The sequence below is a fragment of the Salvelinus namaycush genome, chromosome 16, assembly GCF_016432855.1.
Source record: "Salvelinus namaycush isolate Seneca chromosome 16, SaNama_1.0, whole genome shotgun sequence".
NCBI lineage: Eukaryota > Metazoa > Chordata > Actinopteri > Salmoniformes > Salmonidae > Salvelinus > Salvelinus namaycush.
In genome coordinates, this window is record NC_052322.1 from 14,426,664 (window position 1) to 14,452,572 (window position 25,909).

Genomic DNA, 25,909 nt, shown 5'->3' on the forward strand with positions numbered 1-25,909 from the left:
GACGGCTTTACTTGATTACTGTACATTGGGCAGGACAAAAATAAAAACAGCCTTTATTGAGAGAAGAGGCCATGCTTGGATTTTTGTCAACTAAAACGAAAAATGGGGGAAAAAAACTGTTTTAGGTTTCGAAATCCTAAGAATACAGGCACCATGGCAGTTTGCGTCAAACTAAAACCAGCTTTTGGTTGGTCTTAAATATCCCCACCAAGCGCTGCCTGAAATTAGCCCTTTGGGTCATGTTTTAAAGGACACACCTCATATTTCCACCCCTCCCATCTGAGCGCAAGCATGCTAATGTTAGACAGCTAAATTGCCAAAACTGGCTTTAGGGATGGAAAATGCCAATGACCCAGTTTTTACATGACGAAATTTCTAACTAACGTGCGTTTGACACTAGCGCCGCCTTAAAGCCAGCCGAAAAATAGAGCCCCTTGTGTGAAAAGCATGGAAACGACATCAGCATTGGCTTAAGGGATCTTTTAGCCTGGGACTAAGCGAGTGTTTACACTTGCACATTCTAAAGTGGGTTAGCACCGACTTTTCGGGGCTAGCCAATCACAGAGTTAGACTATTACCTCATTTGTATATTCTACTCCATAAACGTGACATTTGGTTTCAGGTAGCTCTGGTTGTGTGAACACAGGCTAAGCTAGCATAATGTCAGTCATAGCCCAGGGCTAAGAACAATGCAGTGTGAAAAGGCCTATCGTTTCTATAACCTAAAGAGAAATCCAAGGCACCTTCCTTGTTCTCCCTTCCACATCAACACGTCCCCCCCCCCCATTATGTTCAATAAATCAATCTGCTTCTTTCAGGGTCTTATGGGAGTTAAATGCAGAAAACACCAATTACAACACACCCCTGCTATTCACCATCAACAAACACTCTTTCATCTAGCGAGCCGCACGCCTTCGTACAGGGAGAAACCACACTGAACCATTCATGCTAATCTGTGCATGTGTCTCTAACGGCACCCTATTTCCCTATGGGGCCTGGTCCTATATAGGGAGTAGGATGCCATTTGGGACACAGCCTGCCTCTAGCCTCCAGTCTGTGCTCGGGCTGAATCTACGATGCTATACAGGAAGAGGGAGGAAAGAAAAATGGATTTTATACAGTTATTGTCAAGGCTCCCGCTATCGCCACATTATTATTTCGGTTTAAGTTAAACCTGCATTGTCTCCCGCTAGGAAGTATTAGTAGACACCCACCACCATAACCCTGCATTTACTGCAATCTATTCAAAGGCTAAACTGCTGCCTTGTGAAAACATGGAGACCTGTTTGCATCTTAATTCCAAAAGACACTGCTCCATTTCCCACCCCCTTTAATATACATTGCTTTTTCACAAATCTCATTACAGAAAAAAAAATGATAGAATTTGGTGTGCCACCTGAGAGAGTGCTATAGCTGACTACCTAAAAGCTTCAGCTGTGTTAGGCCAGGCAGCATCCCAATCAATGGCCATTCCCATGTAACAGGCTAGCCAGGTAGAGAGCCTGGTCCCAGATCTGTTTGTGATCTTGCCAACTCCATTGTAGTCATTATCACACCAAACATGACAATTCCATAAAGAGTTAGGAAGAGGGCAGAAACAGACTGGCACCCAGGCTAAGGTAGAAAGTCTAAAGAGAGTAATGTATAATCTATGATCTGCTGAATGTGTGGAGGACAAAGGATGTTCTAGAATGTTCCTGGCAGATGTTTCCAGTAGAGGTTCTGAGTGTTACACCATGCCCACTTGTTTTGCAACGCTCGCGCACGCAACACGACCGGTGTGGTCAGCATATTAGGGTTAGAACCAGGCCACAGGTTCTGGAATTCACCCTCTCTTCCCCTCCAGACCCACAGAAAAAGGTCCAAAAGAAAAATGACCCCTGATGATCATAGGGGGTCATTTTCTTAGAACCCTTTCTAATATTTTTTTACTAGACACTAGTATGATCCTGGAGATAATAGGACGTTAAAAAGTGGAAATGTCCCTTTAAAAGGGGTCAGGTAAACAGAGTCTAGGCTCCTCTGGAATTCACACTCCACCTCCTGACCCATCTCCACAGTTCAGCTCAGCCGTACCTTTGTTGTGGTCATGTAAGTCTGCTCAGTATCATAGGGGCATAGAAATGTACTTGGAAGCAAGACTGGTAGATTTGTGGCAGGCTAGATATGTAGGAGGTAACATGTGCACATTATCTCTAATGGTAACATACATCCGTGGCGGTCGGTGCAGTTTTTGATGAGGGAGGAAGTTTTTTTTTTTTTTTTTAATGAGCATGGCCTTATTTCTATTAGAGCATGTTGGATGACTGTCATTCATATTCCATTCGCCCAGTTCAATGTAACGTCGATAGGTTTAGGCTACTACATGATACTCACATTTTGCCTATAACCACCATGAGGTTGCTACAACCTAGCCTATGAATTATAGTTTACAATGTAGGTGCACACAGGTCGAGAGAAATTTGAGGTGACAGACACATTCAATACCGCTTTGCAGACTCGACTGCATCTAGACGATCTAGGATGTAATCATTAGTCCAACAGTTGTAAACAAGAGTTTCTATTGAACAAATTCAGGTATGTTTATCCCCGTTTCGTTAAGTTTGCTTCCATCAACAGAATTGGCGGAATGAATACACCGCTGATCACGCGTAAACACAGCTCACTTTCATAGCAGCCACGTCGTATTCCTTCTCACATCTATGCTCTCCCCTCCTCTCACCTTTTCCCCTCACTTGTGGAATTCAAAATGGACAACACATCAGCTGTGTGACCAGGCAAAATAAATTAAAAATAATAACTTTACAAGCCAAACCATATAACCGCTACACACAGCCTACATCGTTGTCACCATATTAGCTAAAGTAACTTCATAGTCAACATAGCTAATAGAACTAACGCATTAGTAAACACAGTACAATCATGCAGTAGCATTGCAGTGTATGGTCAGTAAGCAGTTTCGCACTTACACCGGCGAGCCCCAGTGGCAATACATTTGTAAAACCAAAAGCTTACCTTGACTTGGAAGAGTTCCAGTATTGTGTTGGATAGTCATAACCAGCTAGCTAACATATCATCGCTCTGTTTGAGCAGGGTGTTTGAGTAGGCTAAACTAGTTAGTTGCATTTGCTAGCTAAGTAAGTGGAACTGAAAGTAAAAAATAAAATAAAAATCTCTTGCTTCTTCATTTTGGAAGAAATGTATGTATTACTCACCACATTTCATACACTGCAGTGCTAGCTGGCTGTAGCTTATGATTTCAGAACTAGGTTAATTCTCTGATCTTTTGATTGGGTGGACAACATGTCAGTTCATGCTGCAAGAGCTCTGATAGGTTGGAGGACATCCTCCGGGAAGTTGTCATAATTCATGTGTAAGTCTATGGAAGGGGGGTGAGAACCATGACCCTCCTAGGTTTTGTATTGACGTCAACGTACCCAGAGGAAAACGGAAGCTAGCTGTCCTCCGGCTACACCATGGTGCTACCCTACAGAGTGCTGCTGAGACTTCTGTAGACCTTCATTGCTAAACAGTCTGTTTTAATCAATAAATTGTGAATATATTTAGTATAGTTTTATCTACAAAGGAGCCTCCACTGACTTACATGCACAGTATCTCTTATGGTAACATTCACTGAGTGTACAAAACATTTCCATGACTGACTGACCAGGTGAATCCAGGTGAAAGCTATGATCCCTTATTGATATCCCTTGTTAAATCCACTTCAAAATCAGTGTAGATGAAGGGAATGAGTCCGTTTAAAGATGGATTTTGTTTAGCCTTGAGACAATTGAGACATGTATTATGTGTGCCATTCAGCGGGTGAATGGACAAGACAAAGGATTTAAGTGCCTTTGAACAGGGTTTGATAGTAGGTGCCAGTCACACCGGTTTGAGTGTGTCAAGAACTGCAATGCTGCTGGGTTTTTCACATTCAACCGTTTCCCTTGTGTAGCAAGAATGGTCCACCACCCAAAGGACATCCAGCCAACTTGACACAACTGTGGGAAGCATTATTGAGTCAACATGGGCCAGCATCCCCGGGGAACGCTTTCGACACCTTGTAGAGTCCATGCCCCGACGAATTGAGGCTGTTCTGAGGGTAAAAGGGGGTATAATTCAATATCAGGAAGGTGTTCTTAATGTTTTGTACACTTAGTCACGAGTCATGCAGTTCATCGAGTGGGGTTAAAATGATCCTGAACCTATATTTGTAGGAGGCATCATGTGTATCTATTCCTGTAACATGAGTCATGTTGAGGGTCAGTTGCTCTGTGTTATTAAATCACTTCTAAGCAGAGTGGTGGTGAAATAATCCAGAACCTTGCTGGTGAGAACATTACACTACACACCATCTAAACCGTTACTTACATTTGAGTTAATGCATTGTAAAGGTATTGCATTTGCTAATTTTACAGCATTCACATGCATGTGATCACCAGGTCACCCCACGTTTCTGGTTTGGCATCTTTTAGAGGATCATGACTCAAAGATCAACAAAGCTGATATACGATCCAGATAGCCGTTTAAAATGTGCAGCTAAGGATAAATAAACTATCTAGCTAGGAAAGGACAGTCCTGGAACAGAACAGACCAGGGGATGGCCTTGCCCTCTGAACTTCGCCTGTCCAATCCCCTCCTCAACCCCTAAATCATGCTGTGGACAGCCAGCGGAGCCCAGTGGTGATGCTGATGAATCCACGTGTTTCAGCTCAAGTGGCTGACCCCTGCCCTCTAGCATAGCAGCATCACTCTCTCAATCACACACACTCATCCCCTCCCTCCTCTTCCCTGGCCTCTAACATAGCAGCATCCACTCAAACACACGCTCACTTATCCCTTCCCTACCCTGGTCTTGCATCTGGACATCTGTGACATGGTTCTTTGTGCTAGCAGCACGAGATCAGGTTCCTGTACGGCCCACTGTTTCTCAACACTGGTCATACTGTACATAGTGTTGCCCAGACGTCAAGGGGGATTGATTTCTGCAGGTAAAGTATGTATTTAAAAAAAAAAAGATCTGATTCTGTACTGTCCTGCTCTGTCCAATGTTTCCCAATATTTGCCATCACTGGTGATCGAGTCAGAAAGGTTGGGAAACAAAGGAAACAAATGTTACTCAGACGTCATGGGGAGAAGGGTCAATACTTCAGCTGGTTTGATTCCTGCTGGTAACGTTTGTTTTGTTTTTATCCTCTGTGTGAGTGAGGAGTCAGTTCCTTCCCCCATAGTCACATACACTGTGGATTAATGGTCTCACTCTGTCCAGATGTTTCCCAGAGCTTGGAGGTGGGAGGCTAAGGCCCGGGAGAGTAGACCTATACTCACTCACACGGGGTTCTTTAACAACCTCAAAAATGGTTCTTATCCCAGGACATGTAAAAAAAAAAATGAGCCCCCTTATTGCTAGATCTGGGCTGAACCATGTCTGGAATGTTCATTCTTTAAAAGGTCCAGTGCAGTCAAAATTCAGTTTTCCTGTATTTTATATTGTACAACATTGTAACACTGTAAAAGTGTGAAATAATTTGATCAGTGTCATCTCCTGATATTTGCTGGTTGAAAACACTATCTACACAGGACCTTCTAATCAGCAGTTTTGCATGGGAGGGAGTTTAATCTTTCCATGGTGACATCACCATGCAGTAAATTGGTTAATTGACCAATAAAGTGAGTTCCAAACCTCTCTGCCAATAACAGATTTCAGCTTTACCCTACCCACTCAGACCACACGCAGACAGTCCTAGCAAAATTCTTGCTTCAGAAATGCTATTTTTGCCCATTTTAAATGCTCATTCTTTTTCGTACATACAAGTTACGCATGTTATTATATGCTTTGTGAATTGTCAATAAAGCATAATTGTTACCTTCTGCTATGGAGTACATCTTAAAAGCCCAGTGCAGTGATAAACATGATTTCCCTGTGTTATACATGTCCACATTATAAAGGTTGGAATAGTACTGTAAAAATGATAATGCCCTTAGTGTAAGAGCTGTTTGAAAAGGCCAACTGAAATTTCAGCCTGTTTTGGTGGGATGGCGTTTTGGCCTGCCTGGTGTCATCTCCAGGTGGTAAATTAGTTAAATAGACAAATAGAGTGCCAAAACATCTTTGCCAATACCAGCTAGTTTTCCCCTCCCCAATCCAACCACTCACAGACTGTCTTTAGAAATTGCTCTTTGCTAAGAAGCTATTTTTTTTTCTCCTTTTACCATTTTAATTAAAGGAACCACAGTAAGGTACTTAAATTGCTACCCAGGAATGATTTGAAAAAGAGATACAAATGGCTGCATTGGACCTTCAACAATATGGAGTTTAAAAATGAATGGGAACCTACTACAATCCTTCATTTCACAAACAAAATGAGCAGATGTAGGCCAACTGTTATTAAAATCAGCTGGGACCTTCAATGCCTTGGAATACCATGGAAACCCAACACATTATTTATGCATGTCACTGAAAAGAATTTGGGGTATTTTTGCAAAGGTGTTTAGTGGGTTGACTAGTAAAAGTGCATTGTATAACTCTCGTTGTGCTGGCGCAGTACTGCAATATTGACTGACATGAGGTTTAAAATAACAATTAAAGTATTTGAGACGCTGAAGTTACGTTAATTTTCAGTTCTGAATGAAAGTTGAAAAAACATTTACAGAAGTCCTTTTTGGTAATTGATCCTATCGCCAAATTTCAACAGCACATACATTCACAATGAAGTAAGCATTTATCCATATATATACACGGAACAAAAATATAAAACACAAAATGCAACAATTAGGCACTAATCTATGGATTTCACATGACTGGGAATGCAGATATGCAGCTGTTGGTCATAGATAACTTTTTTTTAAAGGTAGGAGCGTGTATCAGAAAACTAGTCAGTATCTGGCATGACCACCATTTGCCTCATGCAGCTCCACACATCTCCTGCACAGAGTTGATCAGGCTGTTGATTAGGCCTGTGTACTGTTGTCCCACTCCTCTTCAATGGCTGAGCGAAGTTGCTGGATATTGAAGGGAACTGGAACACGCTGTCGTACACGTTGATCCAGAGCATCCCAAACATGCTCAATGGGTGACATGTCTGGCGAGTATGCAGGCCATTGTACTGGGACATTTTCAACTTCCAGGAATATGGGTACAGATTGAGACATGGGGCCATGCATTATCACGCTGACACGAGGTCATGGCGGCGGACGAACGGCACAACAATGGGCCTCAGGATCTCGTCACGGTATCTCTGTGCATTCAAATTGCCAACTGCAATTGTGTTCATTGGCTGTAGCTTATGTCTGCCCATAACCCCACCATGGGGCACTCTGTTCACAACGTTGACATCAGAAAACCGCTCGCCCACACGTCACCATACACGTGGTCTGCGGTTGTGAAGCCAGTTGGACGACTGCCTAATTCTCTAAAAAAACGTTGGAGGCGGCTTATGGTAGAGAAATTAACTAAATTCTCTGGCAACAGCTCTGGTGGACATTCCTGCAGTCAGCATACCAATTGCACACTCCCTCAACACTTGAGATATCTGTGGCATTGTGTTGTGTGACAAAACTGCACATTTTAGAATGTCCTTTTATTGTCCCCAGCACAAGGTGCACCTGTGTAAGGATCATGCTATTTACTCAGCATCTTGATATGCCACACCTGTCAGGTGGATGGATTACCTTGGCAAAGGAGACAATCACTAACAGGGATTTAAAACACATTTTGTGCGTATGGAACATTTCAGCACTCGACGGTCCCGTTAAGTCAGCTTGTGTGTCTACCTACTTCGCCGCAGAGCCGTTGTGGCTCCTAGACGTTACCACTTCACAATGACAGCACTTACAGTTGACCGGGGCAGCTCTAGCAGGGCAGAAATTTGACAAACTGGCTTGTTGGAAAGGTGGCATCCTATGACGGTGCCACGTTGAAAGTCACTGAGCTCTTCAGTATGTGCCATTCTGCCAATGTTTGTCTATGGAGATTGCATGGCTGTGTGCTCGATTTTATACACCTGTCAGCAACGGGTGTGGCTGAAATAGCCAAATCCACTCATTTGAACGGGCGTCCACATACTTTTGACCATGTGGATGTAAAACAAAAAAGTCTACCTGTTGGTTGCCTGTTGTCACTTCTCATTTCGCTAGCTTTTAATTACATAATTTTTTCCCCCCATCTTCCATTGCATTACTGAACTCAGTCCACATTGATCCACTTTGCCGGTTTGATTGGCAATCAACATGCTACAAATGTGAAGGCTACCGGTCGGCTACTGGTATTTTTATGGGGCGCATGTCAAAAAAACTACATTGAAAAGTTTGTTTTATTAAATTACTCATTTGAAATGTCATGTGGATATTTTGATTTAAATTTAGAAAAATGTGTGCCTTTGTGTCAAAAATAGGCCTATGTTTTTTGTTTTATGCAACAACAAAAAAAGGGAATACTCACACAATACTCAGTGTTCGAATACTAACATCCGTTCGGATATTCATAACCATGCACATCCCTATTCCAGTCCAGACCAAAAATCAACGTCCGTTGACATTGAAATCAAGGCTGGTCCAAACCACACCAAAAAAAGATGGCCAGCCCAGACAGGACCAAAAAAAGATGGCCAGCCCAGACAGGACCAAAAAAAGATGGCCAGCCCAGACAGGACCAAAAAAAAGACAGTGGCGTCTTAGTGGGTTCATTCCATTTAATTCAAGTTAACCATGCCAGTGACACTACAAATTATGGTCTACTTGACACTTTGTATTGCCAAGACATTGCCAGATGTTACAAATCATTGGCTACAATATTGCAATGTTCTAGCTCTGCAAGTGCATGGCCACAGTGCTGCACCAGACAGAATCATTGTTGCAAGGATGCACTGTAGCCAGTCACTATTCTCAAACTAGCGAAGAGTCAAACGCAGCCCTGAGAAGCACATGAGGATTTTAGGATGGCAATACATTGCAACATTATTTAATTCAGTTCTCTATAAGCTACCTGACTGTCATCAATGTTAGTTTCTGTTGTGATTCATGTAGTTCCACCCCCCACAAAACATTCTAATATTCGCTGCATGTCGGGACAAGTCACAACAACAGCCTACCTAGCTATAAAGATTACAACTGAAAAAACACAACACAGTTGTTTTTACTGCATGCAGCTCAAAACAAACATGAAAACGTATAATTCAACAAAATGATTCTGCTTGAACTATACCTTCTAAGGTGTAGCCTGGTCACTGCTAAAATCCTTAGTTTACAGCAGCCTGGTCTCAGAGTAGATGTAACATAGTAAAAGTAAATCTGGGACAATGAAATGTGTATGATGTTACGTTTGGTACGGTTTCATAAGATAGACGTTAACTTAACCCTTTGACACATACCAACACACAGGTGTGTTTATTCGACAGTGGTCCCTGCAGCGTACGCTCAAACCGGTGTGATTAGAAAGCTTATTAGAACGTCCAGTTTCCATTGATGCAACAGTCAGCGGTTGAGCTGGCCACACCTTTTTCACAGAAATATTTTGCACAAACACAGATCTTACAATGTTATGTCCTGAATGTGAGCAGTTTATTTTTTAGATGCAACGTTCAGACATTCACAGAAGTAGCGACAGCATAGCACAATCATCCAAACCGGAAAATGTGGGCTATATTAGTCCACGCGCTAACTGAGGAAATATTGACAAAACACAAGCGGTCATATTTAGCTAACTCTCGGCTGACAAACTATAATATGAATTAGCTAATACTAATTACTATTCATCACATCACGTGTGAGCTCCCCATTGATCGAAATAATTTTGTAAAACACTTTCTAAAAATCTGAAGTATTCCGACGATGGGTAGTTGGTGCGCGCTGCCATGTTTGTTTTTTCGTGTCAACCAAAGATAAGGAGACAATATGAGTTTGGTCTGTTTGTAGTATGCATGTTAAAGGGATTGTGTCACCTACCATCATTCCCTTCCCTTCATTCACTTCCGGAAATTTACAAGAAAGATGAGTGAACCATCCGTTCACCTCATTTTGTCATAAGAACAGAAAATAAAGGCACTTACTTTGATAGGAATGCACACATGTCCAAAGAAAGTTAGTTTGTAAGCGAAACAATGAAAGCAATGCGAGTGCCAGACAGAAAATGTGCCAGGGGGAAAAGTTTCTGCAAGACTGTGCAAATGTCTGCATACTTGATCTGGGGAAGTGCTTGGGCTCTCGTTGAAGAGAAGTTTGTCCAACTCAGTAAAGCCTCAAATATAAATTGTCTGCTACAATGAAATGGGCTACTTCTATGTAAATTAATGAGGAGACGGAACATGCCTCAAATAAAACTTGAGGGCAGCACTGGGGCGACCTTAGAGCTATTTGGAACTCAATTGTGAAAAGATATTTAGGCAAAAACGAAAGGAGGGTGGTTGGTTGGGGTGGATCGTGGGTGTATAACGGCTGTGTGTTCGAATCTCTTCACGGACAACTTTTCAACTACTTACTACTTTTTAGCTACTTTGCAACTAACCCTTCCCCTAATGTTAACCTAACTCCTAACCTTAACCCAGCTAACTTTATCTAACTTGCTAATGTTAGATTAATCACAACAAATTGGAATTCGTAACATTTAAGTTTTGAGAATTCGTAACATATTGTAGGTTTTGCAAATGTAACATTGTATGAATTGCACATTCATAATATACCATACAAATTGCAATTCGTAACATCACACGAAATGGATGATCCACAAATTAATACATATCTTAATAAATGTGTGTATCGGGTTTATGTAGAGAATAATACGAAATGCTCTGAGAGCAGGTTGCAGCCAGACCTACAGCCATAGATTCTGAACCATAAACGATGCACACATAGAAGGCTACCGTTTAGAACCTGCAAATGATACAAATGTTGGGGGATTCTACAGCGGTGAAAAGCATAGGCATGTTGATCGGGTCCGTGTAGCCTACTTATCGAATCAAGGTAGTGTTTTGCTGTGTCGGTCTAGCCTACCTAGAACTGGGGGAAAGCAGGCCTTTCACTGATGTGCTGTGATACCATAGCCTTTTTCTACCTGCTGAATGACCTTACAACATTGAACGACCACCTTCATGGGCATGACAACAACAGAACAAGAACAAAGGGCATATTAATCCTGAAACATTCGTGGGGCTACATCTGGGAATGGGAGTAAAACAGAGTAGCAGCACAACACTGAAGTCAACGTAGCCATGCACCGCTTTGAATCCCCGTTGATTAAAGCCAACAAAGCCATATGAAACTCAACATCTGTTGACGACAGTTGTTTTTGTCATGTCAACAACACCCTAAAGGAAGCATGTATGCTAGGCTACAGCAGGTGGTTATGAAATGAGCAATTGCCAATTGTCACAAACATGGCACCTTCTAGGATGATTAGCTTAGCTAGAAGGAAAAGCCTATTGCTCATATCGATCACATCGAGTCTGAAGCCTATTGGTGTTATGAAGGCAAACAGGCTAGCTACTGTGTGGTGAATAGGCCTACACTGTATAGGCCCTATATTGCTAAGTGGACATGCAGTTTCACAAAGCCATAGGCTAGAACACTAGAATGTCACTTACCATCAATAGCTCCTGTAGGAGACAGGATCTCCAAACTGAGTAGAAATCCCACGAAGAACAACCTCATTGCTAACACATGTGCAATGCCCGATGGCATTACTACTGTAGACAATAATGGATATAAAGTTCGATAGAATTCTAAAATCAAATAATCTAATCAAACACCTCATCCGAACCCCGGAACGGTCCGGTGCGATTGTCCGTTCTCTTTACGCCCTGCAACCACGTACTACGAATAGCAAAGGTAGCTTCACAGTCAGCGGTATGGATAAAACTGCAGAAACAGGGGAAAAAAGGCTTGCTACAGCCTACTGAAGCTAAGGGTTGTGCTCATGCACAGTCATGTATATTTCTTAAACATACATTTTCAGCATGCATAATCCATATAAACCCACACACTATTTTTCAAAGGAAAATCTATTGTGAACACAATGTGGCTTCAACATTCCTCTAGAAACGTCCAACTAGTTCTCAAGCTCCTCAGATCTCCGTCACTGCAGCATTGTTGAAAATATCCCATGCCATGAACCAAAAACTAAATGCGCCTTTTTATTTGGGAGCTCCACTGCCTCTGTTGCTGGTGGTTACAACACGTTGACTGGATGGTGATTCTGAAGCACCAACACACACAGCCCTCTAGAACCAGATGACATCACCAATTAAATTCATTTGGAAATCGCGAAAACTACGAAGCAAGCTTCCCCTGCACGAACGTTTTCTCCCTAATTTCAACACTTTTCAAAGCATGAAGCTGGCGCCCCGACACCAGCCATGTTGGCGCAAGAATAGTTGTGCTCTGGCAGTTTCAATTTGATAGACATAAAATAATAATAGGCCTAAACTTGCAAACAAGTGGACACTCTCAAATGTATCTATCATTAAAGTAACAGGTCAGAAATATTTTAACACATATAAAATACAAAATGAAGAATGGGGCCACCTGAGTCTTGCAACATTGTAAAAGTTTTCCCCTGACTTTTGTGCACGTGTGAAGTAACTAACTAGAAATACTTTGAAGTACTAGGCTACTTAAGTAGTTTTGGGGGGTATTTGTACTTTACTATTGATATTTTTCGCAACTTTTACTCTATATTCCTAAATAAAATATACGAAACAACAATATAAACGCAGTTACAGTTCATATCAGGAAATCAGTAATTTGAAATAAATCCCCATTAGGCCCTAATCTATGGATTTCACATGACCTGGCAGGGGCACAGCCGTGGGTGGGCCTGGGGAGCCAGACCCAGCCAATCAGAATGAGTTTTTCCCCATAAAAGGGCTTTATTACAGACAGAAGTAGGCATTGGCGTCGGCAACAGGTCTGGTGGACATTTCTGCAATCAGCATGCCAATTGCACGCTCCCTCCCTCAAATTTGGGACATCTGTTGCATTGTGTTGTGTGACAAAACTGCACATTTTAGAGTGTCCTTTTATTGTCCCCAGTGTAATGATCATGCTTTTTAATCAGCTTCTTGATATGCCACACCTGTCAGGTGGATGGATTATCTTGGCAAAGGAGAAATGCTGACTAACAGGGATGTAAACCAATTTTGTTATTTCAGCTCTTGAAACATGGGACCAACACTTTACATGTTGCGCTTATATTTTTGTTCAGTGTATGTACTTTTACTCCATACATTTTCCCTGACACCCAAAAGTACTCGTTACATTTCCAATGCTCAGGCAAGACAGCAATATGGTCTAATACACACACCTATCAATTTAACATGTCATCCCTACTGCCGCTGATCTTCCATTTTTACTTGAGTCATTTACTTTTTCCCACCACTGACACACAGCTGCTCTAAAGGCTATGTTATACACAATCTTCAGTATTGATAATTGTGCACAGTAGAACTCTCCAGAATCGTAACCGTAGGCTACTATGTTGCCATATTGAAAGATGAGATTCATCCCGGCCAGGGTTGGAGAGTGGAAGGATGTGCTATTTTCTAAACAGTTTGTTGAATTTTCTATTCTTTGACATCCAACTCAAGAGAACATTTCTGACTCGGACCCACTCCAAGTGCATTTCTCAGGAGAGAACCCCCTCTGGTGGTAGATGAAGGACATAGCAGATCATTTAGAGTGAGCACCATCTGATCATCTCAATAGTGTAACGTGCTGAACAATAACTTTAAGCCATGAAATGAATATGCATAAAAGAGCCTATAAATCAGGCGATAAAACACCCAAACATTTGCACTGACTTCAGACAAAAGCACCAAAGTTAATGAAACATAACCAAAACTACAGCACTCTTTGAAAATGTACTCTGGACTCAGACATAACATCTGACATCATGATCAAATCATTTCTGATATATGGATTCCCATCCATCATTGAATGTCAGCTGACTTCACAGTGCTTTATAAAAAAATATCTACATTTTCTTCCCAAAGCAGCAGAGTTGTATTCTGGTTTCCAAGGATGTGTACCAAATGCTTCAAGGTCCTTAGCGTGCCCATCACTGAGGACCTGAAATGGTCCCACCATACCGACACCGTGGGGAAGAAAGCGCAGCAACGCTTCTACAACCTATGGAGGCTTGTGTGCGGCTGCTCAGCCATGGAAACCCATTTCATGAAGCTCCCGACAAACACTTCTTGTGCTGACGTTGCTTCCAGAGGCAGTTTGGAACTTGGTAGCGAGGACAGATGATTTTTGCACGCATCAGCACTCGGTGGTCCTGTTCTGTAAGCTTGTGTTGCCTACCACTTTGTGGCTGAGCAGTTGTTGCTCATAGACGTTTCCACTTCACAGTAACAGCACTTACAGTTGACCGGGGCAGCTCTAGCAGGGCAGAAATTTGACGAACTGACTTGTTGGAAAGGTGGCATCCTATGACGGTGACACGTTGAAAGTCACTGAGCTCTTCAGTACGGGCCTTTCTACTGCCAATGTTTGTCTATGGAGATTGCATGGCCATGTACTCGATTTTATACACCTGTTAGCAACGGGTGTGACTGAAATAGACGAAGCCACTAATTTGAAGGGTGTCCACATACTTTTGTATATATAGTGTATATTTTGGTGTATACAGTTGAAGTCGGAAGTTTACATTACACCTTAGCCAAATACATTTAAACTCATTTTTTCACAATTCCTGACATTTAATCCAAGTAAAAATTCTCTGTCTTAGGTCAGTTAGAATCACCACTTTATTTTAAGAATGTGAACTGTCAGAATAATAGTAGAGAGAATGATTTTTTCAGCTTTCATTTCTTTCATCACATTCCCAGTGGGGCAGAAGTTTACATACACTCAATTAGTATTTGGTAGCATTGCCTTTAAATTGTTTAACTTAGGTCAAACGTTTCAGGTAGCCTTCCACAACCTTCCCACAAAAAGTTGGGTGAATTTTGGCCCATTCCTCCAGACAGAGCTGGTGTAACTGAGTCAGTTTTGTAGGCCTCCTTGCTCGTACACACGCTTTTTCAGTTCTGCTCACAAATTGTCTATAGGATTGAGGTTAGGGCTTTGTGATTGCCACTCCACTACCTTGACTTTGTTGTCCTTAAGCCATTTTGTCACAACTTTGGAAGTGTGTTTGGGGTCATTGTCCATTTGGAAGACACATTTGCGACCGAGCTTTAACTGATGTCTTGAGATGTTGCTTCTATATATCCACAACATTTTCCTCCTCATGATGCCATCCATTTTGTGAAGTGCACCAGTCCCTCCTGCAGCAAAGCACCCCCACAACATGATGCTGCCACCCCACGCTTCACGGTTGGGATGGTGTTCTTCGGCTTGCAAGCCTCCCCCTTTTTCTTCCAAACATAACGATGGTCATTATGGCCAAACAGTTCTATTTTTGTTTCATCAGACCAGAGGACATTTCTCCAAAAAGTATGATCTTTGTCCACATGTGCAGTTGCAAACCGTAGTCTGGCTTTTTTATGGCGGTTTTGGAGCAGTGGCTTCTTCCTTGCCTTTCAGGTTATGTCGATATAGGACTCGTTTTACTGTGGATATAGATACTTTTGTACCTGTTTCCTCCAGCATCTTCACAAGGTCCTTTGCTGCTGTTCTGGGATTGATTTGCACTTTTCGCACCGAAGAACATTCATCTCTAGGAGACAGAACGCGTCTCCTTCTGGAGCGGTATGACGGCTGCGTGGTCCCATGGTGTTTATACTTGCGTACTATTGTTTGTACAGATGAACGTGGTACCTTCAGGCGTTTGAAAATTGCTCCCATGGATGAACCAGACTTGTGGAGGTCTAAAGCCATGACATAATTTTCTGTAATTTTCCAAGCTTTTTAAAGGCACAGTCAACTTAGTGTATGTAAACGCCTGACCCACTGGAATTGTGATACAGTGAAATATAAGTGAAATAATCTGTCTGTAAACAATTTTTGGAAAAATTACTTGTGTCATGCACAAAGTAGATGTCCTAACCGACTTGCCAAAAATAAATTTGTGGAGTGGCTGAAAAACGAGTTTTAATTACATTTTGGCTCCACTGTTAGGAGCTAATAACGCAAGCATTTAGCTGCACCCGCTAAAACATTTGCTGAACTATGTATGAGACCAATAGACTTTTATTTGAAATGGCAATCCATTCTCTGTATAGTGCACTCCCTATGGGCCCTGGTCAAAAGCAGTGCACTACACAGGGAAGAGGACGCCAGTTGGGGAGCAGACAAGGCTTGAGGCAATACAGGAAGTTGGTTTCTATCTGGTGTAGTGAGCCAATGAGACTGTCTATGTCCCCTTCAGAGAGAGAGTAAGAGATCTGAAGCTGGCTAAGATAACTAGCCATAACAGAACAAGATTGCTGAGTTTAGTGGGGCCCACTATACTGTGCCTGTAGTCATTACTGAACTCTATCTCTCGCTTTCAGTCTTTCTCTTCCAGGCTCTCTCTCAGTCTACTTTGAAGACTGATACTCTAACAATCTGAGTGACCGTGTTGAAAATAAAATGATAACTGCTCCAACTTCCTACACAATATACTGTGTAGTGAGTATGACTATCCCAGTCACTCAAAACAGCCTTCGAAATTTTAGGAAGGCAGTGGATTCGAATCGAAAGCACGTAGACAGACGGTGTGTCAAGACATGTGCATGTAGCAAAGTTCGGGCCATTCATAATCCATTATCATGGACTTAGAAAACATAGAGGGATTTGGCCTGGTTTCCAAGGCCTGGAGCGAGAGGGGAAGTCAGAATCCAAACAGAGATCCTGTCTAGATCCCCCCTCTGAGAGAATATCTACGTCCCAAATGGCACCCTATTCCCTATATAGTGTACTCATTTTGTCAAAAGTAGTGCACTATGTAGGGAATAGGGAGTCATTTGAAAGGGAGACAATATAAGGCTGGGTTAGGCTCCTACTGTTATAAGAAGTAAGCAACTTTTTACAAAATGGAGGGGAGGGATTTGGAGGGAATCTCTCTGTCTGAGTTCACTGTATCCCTTACCAGACTTACTACGTCTGTCATATTGAGACTATAACAGTACTGTATTTACCTTACCAGTGATACCTAGGGCAGTTAAGAATACATGTGCTGTACGTTAAACCCAGTGAGGCAGACAAGGGGCAGACCATCAGATCGCAAACACATATATTGCATGCCTCTACTCATGACTTCTGCGTACAGGAGTTGACCTGGTTTGTTGCCATAATCAAACTACAATATCAGCAAACTATCTCAAAAAAGTTCTCGGCACAAAAAAAGTTAATTATATTGTGATGATATGCCTTCTGATGGATTTTAGATAGAGAGTTTATGGTCAGTTGAATTTAGCGTGAAAACACCGACATCATATACACTGCAGAAACTCTACTTTTCTAGTAACCCTTCCAGACCTGCAGAGGGCGCTGAACACTTCACATGGTGTAAATGGAACCAACGCTCACTATAGTATAGATTTTCAATGGATATCAAACATAAAGATATGTAGGATAAATTATTATTGATGACAAATGATTATCAACACATATTTAGGGGTCTTTAATATGTTTACTTGTGTTATTTAATCTAAGAGCACAATAGCCATTTAATCATTGTAATAATATACTAATAACATAGAGATTCATTTTAAAAGTGGGATGAACATTTTATAGAAGTAACGGCTGCAGCTTTCATTCGTGACGTTTGAGCTTACTCTCACTAACAAAGGCTGCAGGGTGTGTTTGGTGCAGAAGTGTTCCAACGCATTGATTGGTAGGCAACCAGATTCAGCCACAGAAGGATTTTTGTCGGAGCAGATGGTTGGGTGGTTCCATACTTTGATTACATTGAGACACGATCACATTTGTCTATTTTTTTATTTGTGGGAATACTTGGTTTCCTAAATTAAATACTTGGTTTCCTAAATTAAATACTTGGTTTCCTAAATTGAATTCATGGTGATTTTTAAAACGATTTTCATTTATTTTGGGGGGCCAAAATAAAACACTTGAGGGTCGGTTTTGGCCCCCGGGCCACCTGTTGCCAACCCCTGCCATAGATGTTTGTTAAGAGACAGAAGCACAGAATGGCAGAATGTGAGGTATGTGGAGAATCTGTGAAAAACAGTGTCTGGGTATCCCTAGACCCCAGCAGAATGTCCAGACAATCACTCCTCGGCCCTTAGCTGAGAATAAACAAGCTTGGGAAGCTGAAGTGAATCAACCTCACTACAAAGCAACATATCTGACTGGCTTTTATATTTAGTTTAGCATATACTTGAATTCCTTTTATAATCTTATTTAGTCGTAATTTGTTCTGTTAATACAAATAATCAACAATGATCATTTTTCACAGTTCAACCTGATAATCCCCCTAGAAGTCAGTGCTGGCATTGTGAAGCTGGCATGGACACAGCATGTGTGGGAGACAGTTTGAGAGAGTGCCAAGGTAAACAGTGCCTGACCACATGTTCTCCCAGGCAAGGCAATCTGGCCTCTTTCCAGACTGCACATCTGCAGCAGCGCACAGTCAATCCCCCTGCTTAACTGACCCAGCCAAGGAGAGGAGACAGGGGAGGGCATGAGAGGAGAGAGTGTAGGGGTGGAAGGGAAGAGAAGGAGTAGAGGGGGAGACTAGGCCAGGGGGAAGGAGTGAAGGGGGGAGGGAGGGAGTCTATTGGGGGAGTAAAGAGGGAAAAGTAGCGGAGGAGGAGGTGAGGAGGGGCATTTTCCCAGACAGAAAGAACCTGCTTCCCTCAGTATCACAGACAGAGAACCCTCCGACAACCCCTACACAACCCAGCCCAGGTGAAATGACAAGACAAGTAGGTCTACCTGCTGATATATGGGATAACTGAACAGATGAGAGACAACACAGGTGGATAAACCTGTCTTCGAGAGCTAAGGAGGTGAACTAAGATAAGCTAGCTTGCCATCTAAATGAAATGTGAATCCATGGACCCATATGCTGACAGTATGGGATTGATGGAGGTTGGTGTCACACAGCGATTGAGATGTGTCCACACATTCGCAATGGTGAAAAAAAAACATTATACCAGCAGCTGAATAGTGTCCCACTACTGGAGCTGTGTCAACATTACCCAACTGCATCGGCCCTCAGCCTTGGAATAAGAGGGATTGTTGTTGCATAAAATAAATGATGTTCTCTGTCACGCATGTCCAGCTTCCGCTAGTACGCTGTGCTCCATCTACAGTATGTTTGCAAGGAAACATACAAGAACATGTGCATGCCTGTACACAAAGCCTTGGAGACAGTTACAGTATGTGCCTGTTCAATAAGCCTGTCTTTAAGAAGAATGACTTCTCAAGCGATTTTGTGACAGTCCGTGTGAGTGTGTACTTCTGTCTGAAGTCCATTGGTATTATCAGATAGATTAGTGGTTTGGTTCATCAGGCTTGCTTCCTAACACTATACTACAGCTTAATTGACCCATATCTCATTTATTGCAATATTATCTGAGCTAGTACATATGGTTCCAATCTCTATACATTACTCATCACACAAAATACATTTGCAAGACTAGCCACCTCCTCTAACTACTTGGCTCCATCTGCCCATCTGTTTAAGATACTCATTATATTGTTTATCTACAATGTTAATATACTCCAGTTATGCACCTTCATCTACAAATATACATACCTCCCAGACAGCCTACCTAAACCCTTCAATGGATTCTGCCAGGTTCATTCCCAAATCCATGCATACAACACAAGACACTGTGAAATCCTTCACCCTCTCCACCTCACATAGTCAATTCTCTAGCAGATACGGAGGTTCCATTCTTTGTAATTCTTATCTTCATATTGCCAAAACATCATCAGTCCCCTAAATAACTTCAAGCTTAGACTAGGGGTCAGCCTGATGAACCAAACTACCAAGTAGTCCCCTCCGTGTAGCCTAGCTGTTACTATCACGTTTCAGGTAAGACCCAAATGCAGACTGTGTTGAAGTAACAATGTTTATTACAGCAACAGGGGCAGGCAAACGACAGGTCAAGGCAGGCAGGGGTCGATAATCCAGAGTAGTGACAAAGGCACAGGACGGCAGGCAGGCTCAGGGTCAGGTCAGATCAGGTCAGACAGAGTGGTCAAACAGGCGGGCTCAGAGTCAGGACAGGGAAAGGTCAAAACCAGGAGAGCGAGAAAAAGAGAGACTGGGGGAAAGCAGGAGCTGAGACAAAATGCTGGTTGACTTGACGAACAGGACGAACTGGCAACAGACAAACAGAGAACACAGGTATAAGTACCCAGGGGATAATGGGGAAGATGGGCGACACCTGGAGGGGGGTGGAGACAAGCACAAGGACAGTTGAAACAGATCAGGGCGTGACAGTTACACTCATATACACACACATGCACACACAAACATTATCAAACATGTTTTTTTATAATATTTTTTTTAGGGGAAGGATCAGCTTTAATATTGCAAATAGATTGTGGCTTCTATCAATGTAATTGTCTGCACATTTCCAATCAGCCATATACATATTTTTTATAAATACAGTGTATATATATATATATATTATTCATTTGATTTATATATATACACTACGGTCAAACGTTTTAGAACACCTACTCATTCAAGGGTTTTTCTTTATTTTTACTATTTTCTATATTGTATAATAATAGTGAAGACATCAAATCTATGAAATAACACATATGGAATCATGTAGTAACCAAAAACGTGTTATACACATCAAAATATATTTTATTTTTGAGATTCTTCAAAGTAGCCATCCTTTGAAGTGATGACAGCTTTGCACACTCTCGGCATTCTCTCAACCAGCTTCATGTGGTAATCACCTGGAATGTATTTCAATTAACTTCTATAGGATAGGGGGCAGCATTTTCACATTTGGATGAAAAGCATACCCAAATTCAACTGCCAGCTCCTCATCCCCAGAAGATAAGATATGCATATTATTAGTATGGATAGAAAACACTCTGAAGTTTCTAAAACTGTTTGAATCATGTCTGTGAGTATAACAGAACTTATTTAGCAGGCGAAACCCCGAGGACAAACCATTCAGATTTCCTTTTTTTTGAGGTCACTCTCTTTTCAATGGGATTTCATTGGGAATACAGATTTCTAATTGACCTTCTTGCAGTTCCTACCACTTCCACTGGATGTCAACAGTCTTTAGAAATTGGTTGAGGTTTTTTCCTTTGTGTAATGAAGAAGTACGGCCATCTTGAACGAGGGTCACTGGAAGTGTCCTGTTAGTTAGAGGCGCGTGACCAGAAACCTAGCTACAGTTTGTTTTAATCCTGTATTGAACACAGATCATCCCGTCTTCAATTTTATCGATTATTTACGTTAAAAAATACCTAAAGTTGTATTACAAAAGTAGTTTGAAATATATATCAAAGTTTACAGGTAACTTTTGAGATATTTTGTAGTCATGTTTCACAAGTTGGAACCGGTGTTTTTCTGGATCAAAAGCGCCAAATAAATGGAAATTTTGGAGATATATCGATATAACAAAAAAGGACCATTTGTGATGTTTATGGGACATATTGGAGTGCCAACAACAGAAGCTCGTCAAAGGTAAGGCATTAATTATATTTTATTTCTGCGTTTTGTGTTGCGCCTGCAGGGTTGAAATATGCTTCTTTCTCTTTGTTTACCCTCCTTGCTATCCTCAGATAATAGCATCGTTTGCTTTCGCCGAAAAGCCTATTTGAATTCTGACATGTTGGCTGGATTCACAACCAGTGTAGATTTAATTTGGTATCTTTCATGTGTGATTTAATGAAAGTTTGATTTTTATAGTAATTTATTTGAATTTGGCGCTCTGCATTTTCTCTGGCTTTTGGCCAAGTGAGACAGTAGCGTCCCGCCTAAACTCAGATTTTTGGATATAAATATGAACTTTACCGAACAAAACATACATGTATTGTGTAACATGAAGTCCTATGAGTGTCATCTGATGAAGATCATCAAAGGTTAGTGACTAATTTTATCTCTATTTCTGCTTTTTGTTACTCCTCTCTTTGGCTGGAAAAATAGCTGTGTTCTTCTGTGACTTGGCTCTGACCTAACATAATCGTTTGGTGTGCTTTCGTCGTAGAGCCTATTTGAATTCTGACATGTTGGCTGGATTCACAACAAGTGTAGCTTTAATTTGGTATCTTTCATGTGTGATTTCATGAAAGTTAGATTTTTATAGTAATTTATTTGAATTTGGCGCTCTGCATTTTTACTGGCTTTTGGCCAATATGGGGAATTTCTTTCCTTCTTAATGTGTTTGAGCCAATCAGTTATGTTGTGACAAGGTAGGGGGGTATACAGAAGATAGCCCTATTTGGTAAATCTCAAATAAGCAAAGAGAAACGACAGTCCATTATTACTTTAAGACATGAAGGTCAGTCAATACAGAACATTTCAAGAACTTTGAAAGTTTCTTCAAGTGCAGTCACAAAAACCATCAAGCGCTATGATTAAACTGGCTCTCATGAGGACCGCCACAGAAATGGAAGACCCAGAGTTACCTCAGCTGCAGAGGATAAGTTCATTAGACTTACCAGCCTTAGAAATTGCAGCCCAAATAAATTATTCGCAGAGTTCATGTAACAGACACATCTCAACATCAACTGTTCAGAGGAGACTGTGTGAATCAGGCCTTCATGTTCAAATAGCTGCAAAGAAACCACTACTAAAGTACACCAAAAATAATAAGAGACTTGTTTGGACCAAGAAACACGAGCAATGGACATTAGACCGGTGGAAATGTGTCCTTTTGTCTGGAGTCCAAATTGGGGGTGAACGGATGATCTCCGCATGTGTATTTCCCACCGTAAAGCATGGAGGAGGAGGTGTTATGATGTGGGGGTGCTTTTCTGGTGACAATGTCTGTTATTTATTTAGAACACTTAACCAGCATGGCTACCACAGCATTCTGCAGTGATACGCCATCCTATCTGGTTTGGGCTTAGTGGGACAATCATTTGTTTTTCAACAGGACAATGACCCAACACACCTCCAGGTTGTATAAGGGCTATTTTACCAATAAGGAGAGTGATGGAGCGCTGCATCAAATGACCTGGCCTTCACAATCCCCCGACCTCAACTAAGTTGAGATGGCTTGGGATGAGTTGGACCGCAGAGTGAAGGAAAGCAGCCAACAAGTGCTCAGCATTTGAGGGAACTCCTTCAAGGCTGTTGGAAAAGCATTCCAGGTGAAGCTGGTTAAGAGAATGCCAAGAGTGTGCAAAGATGTCATAAATGCAAAGTGTGGCTATTTGAAGAATCTCAAATATAAAATACATTTTGATTTGTTTAACACTTTTTTGGTTACTACATGATTCCATATAAGTTATTTCATAGTTTTGATGTATTCAATATTATTCTACAATGTAAAATAAAAAAATTAAATAAAGAAAAACCCTTGAATGAGTAGGTGTTCTAAAACTTTTGACCGGTAGTGTATATATATATATTTTTTCCTTTGTCATTTTCCCCTAACCCTACCACCCCTCCCCTAATTGGAGTAAACTATTGGACAACAACACTTAGGTTTCTACTTCCAGCTTATACATACTGTTTACTTTTTATGGCCACATTATATTTTATATTAGTTTTCTTTGTTTATTTTTAGTCCCATCATTCAGCTACCCTCAAACCCTCCCATCTATCTCTGAACATCATCCAGTTTTGATTTCTATTTGCCATATACATTTCAACTGTGCTGTGATGTTTCACAAAAGTTCTGAACCTTTCTATTCTCATAGTTTCTACAGATTGTAAATGAAATAAAAACAATTTTGCTAAGAGTATAATTATACTATTGATTGGTTGATTATGACTTTTCATATCACTCAGCAGTGCTACTTGCAGAGTTAACTCCAGGTAAATGTTGCAATTTTTCAGCATTCCCTAAACCTGTGACCAAAAACAAGCTACATATGGACAGTACTAAAACAACTGATATAATGATTATGTCTCTTCGCAGCAAAGTCTGCAGAACTAGGATGGTTGTATCCCCCATATACAGTGCATTCGGAAAGTATTCAGACCCCTTGACTTTTTCCACATTATGTTACGTTACAGCCTTATTCTAAAATTGATTAAATAGTACTTTTACCCCTCATCAATCTACGCACAATATCCTATAATGACAAAGCAAAAACAGGTTTTTAGACATTTTTGTACATTTATTAAAAATAAAAACCTTAAATAGTACATTTACATAAGTATTCAGACGCTTTACTCAGTACTTTCTTGAAGCACCTTTGGAAGCGATTACAGCATGGAGTCTTCTTGGGTATGGCGCTACAAGCTTGGAACACATGTATTTGGGGAGTTTCTCAGATTCTTCACTGCAGATCCTTTCAAGCTCTGACAGGTTTGATGGGGAGCGTCGCTGCACAGATATTTTCAGGTCTCTCCAGAGATGTTTGATCGGGTTCAAGTCCGGGCTCTGGCTGGGCCACTCAAGGACATTCAGAGACTTGACCCGAAGGCACTCCTGTGTTGTCTTGGCTGTGTGCTTAGGGTCGTTGTCCTGTTTGAAGGTGAACCTTCGCCCCAGTCTGAGGTCCTGAGCACTCTGGAGCAGGTTTTTTTATCAAGGATCTCTCTGTACTTTCTCTATTAATCTTTCCCTTGATCCTGACTAGTCTCCCTTTCCCTGCCGCTGAAAAACATCCCCACAGGATGATGCTGCCACCAGCATGCTTCACCGTGGGGATGGTGCCAGGTTTCCTCCAGACGTGACGCTTGGCGTTCAGGCAGAACAGTTCAATCTTGGTTTCATCAAATCAGAGCATCTTGTTTCTCATTGACTGAGAATCCTTTAGGTTCCTTTTTGGCAAACTCCAAGCGGGCTGTCATGTGCTTTTTACTGAGGAGTGGCTTCCGTCTGGTCACTCTACCATAAAGGCCTGATTGGTGGAGTGATGCAGTGCTGGTTGCCTTCTGGAAGGTTCTCCCATCTCCACAGAGGAACTCTGGAGCTCTGTCAGAGTGACCATCGGGTTCTTCCTTACCTCCCTGACCAAGGCCCTTCTCCCCGATTGCTCAGTTTGGCCGGGAGCCAGCTCTAGGAAGAGTCTTGGTGATTCCAAACTTCTTCCATTTAAGAATAATTGAGGACACTGTGTTCTTGGGGACCTTCAATGCAGCAGACATTTTTTTGGTACCCTTGTGTCTCAACACAATCCTGTCTCGGAGCTCTACGGACAATTCCTTCGAACGCATGGCTTAGTTTTTGCTCTGACATGCACTGTCAACTGTGCACTGTCAACTGTGGGACCTTATATAGACAGGTGTGTGCCCAATCAGTGTCCAATCAATTATATTTACCACAGGTGGACTCCAATCAAGTTGTTGAAACATCTCAAGGATGATCAATGGAAACAGAATGCACCTGAGCTCAATTTCAAGTCTCATAGCAAAGGGTCTGAGTACTTATGTAAATAAGGTATTTCATTTTTATTTTTTTTATACATTTGCAAACATTTCTAAAAACCTGTTTTCGCTTTGTCAATATCGGGTGTTGTGTGTAGATTTATGAGGAACAAAATTAATTGAATACATTTTAGAATAAGGCTGTAAGGTAACAAAATGTTGAAAAAAGGAAGGGGTCTCAATACTTTCCAAATGCACTTTTCATCAAAAATCTCTTCCCAACTCTTTAGCAATCTGTATGGCACAGGTGTCCATTTTTTGGTCCTTAAACGAAACTGGTATTCTTTCTTATTTATCACAATTTTCTTTAACCAATTTTCGTCTTCAATGCAGGGCCGACAGACAAGTTTCTTACTTTCTCCCTCTTCCTCTTGGCTCTTCCATTTTTCGGTAATGCTGCGATTAGTTGGTTGTTTAAAAAAAAAAAAATGTAGTTACCTTTATTTATACAGGTTTTTCTCATTGAGATAACATCTCTTTTTCAAGAGAGATCTGGTC

At 41.4% G+C, this 25,909-nt stretch overlaps 1 protein-coding gene across 1 annotated transcript in view; it reads right to left on the reverse strand.

The window, feature by feature from the left end:
• Positions 1–12,182, reverse strand: part of LOC120061032 (low-density lipoprotein receptor-related protein 1-like) — a 133,927-nt gene extending 121,745 nt beyond the window's left edge. The window contains exon 1 of the mRNA XM_039010526.1: positions 11,577–12,182. Within this exon, the coding sequence (XP_038866454.1) occupies positions 11,577–11,673 (97 nt within the window). The 5' untranslated portion in view covers positions 11,674–12,182. The remainder of the gene's footprint in view (positions 1–11,576) is intronic.
• Between the last annotated feature and the right edge of the window lie 13,727 nt (positions 12,183–25,909).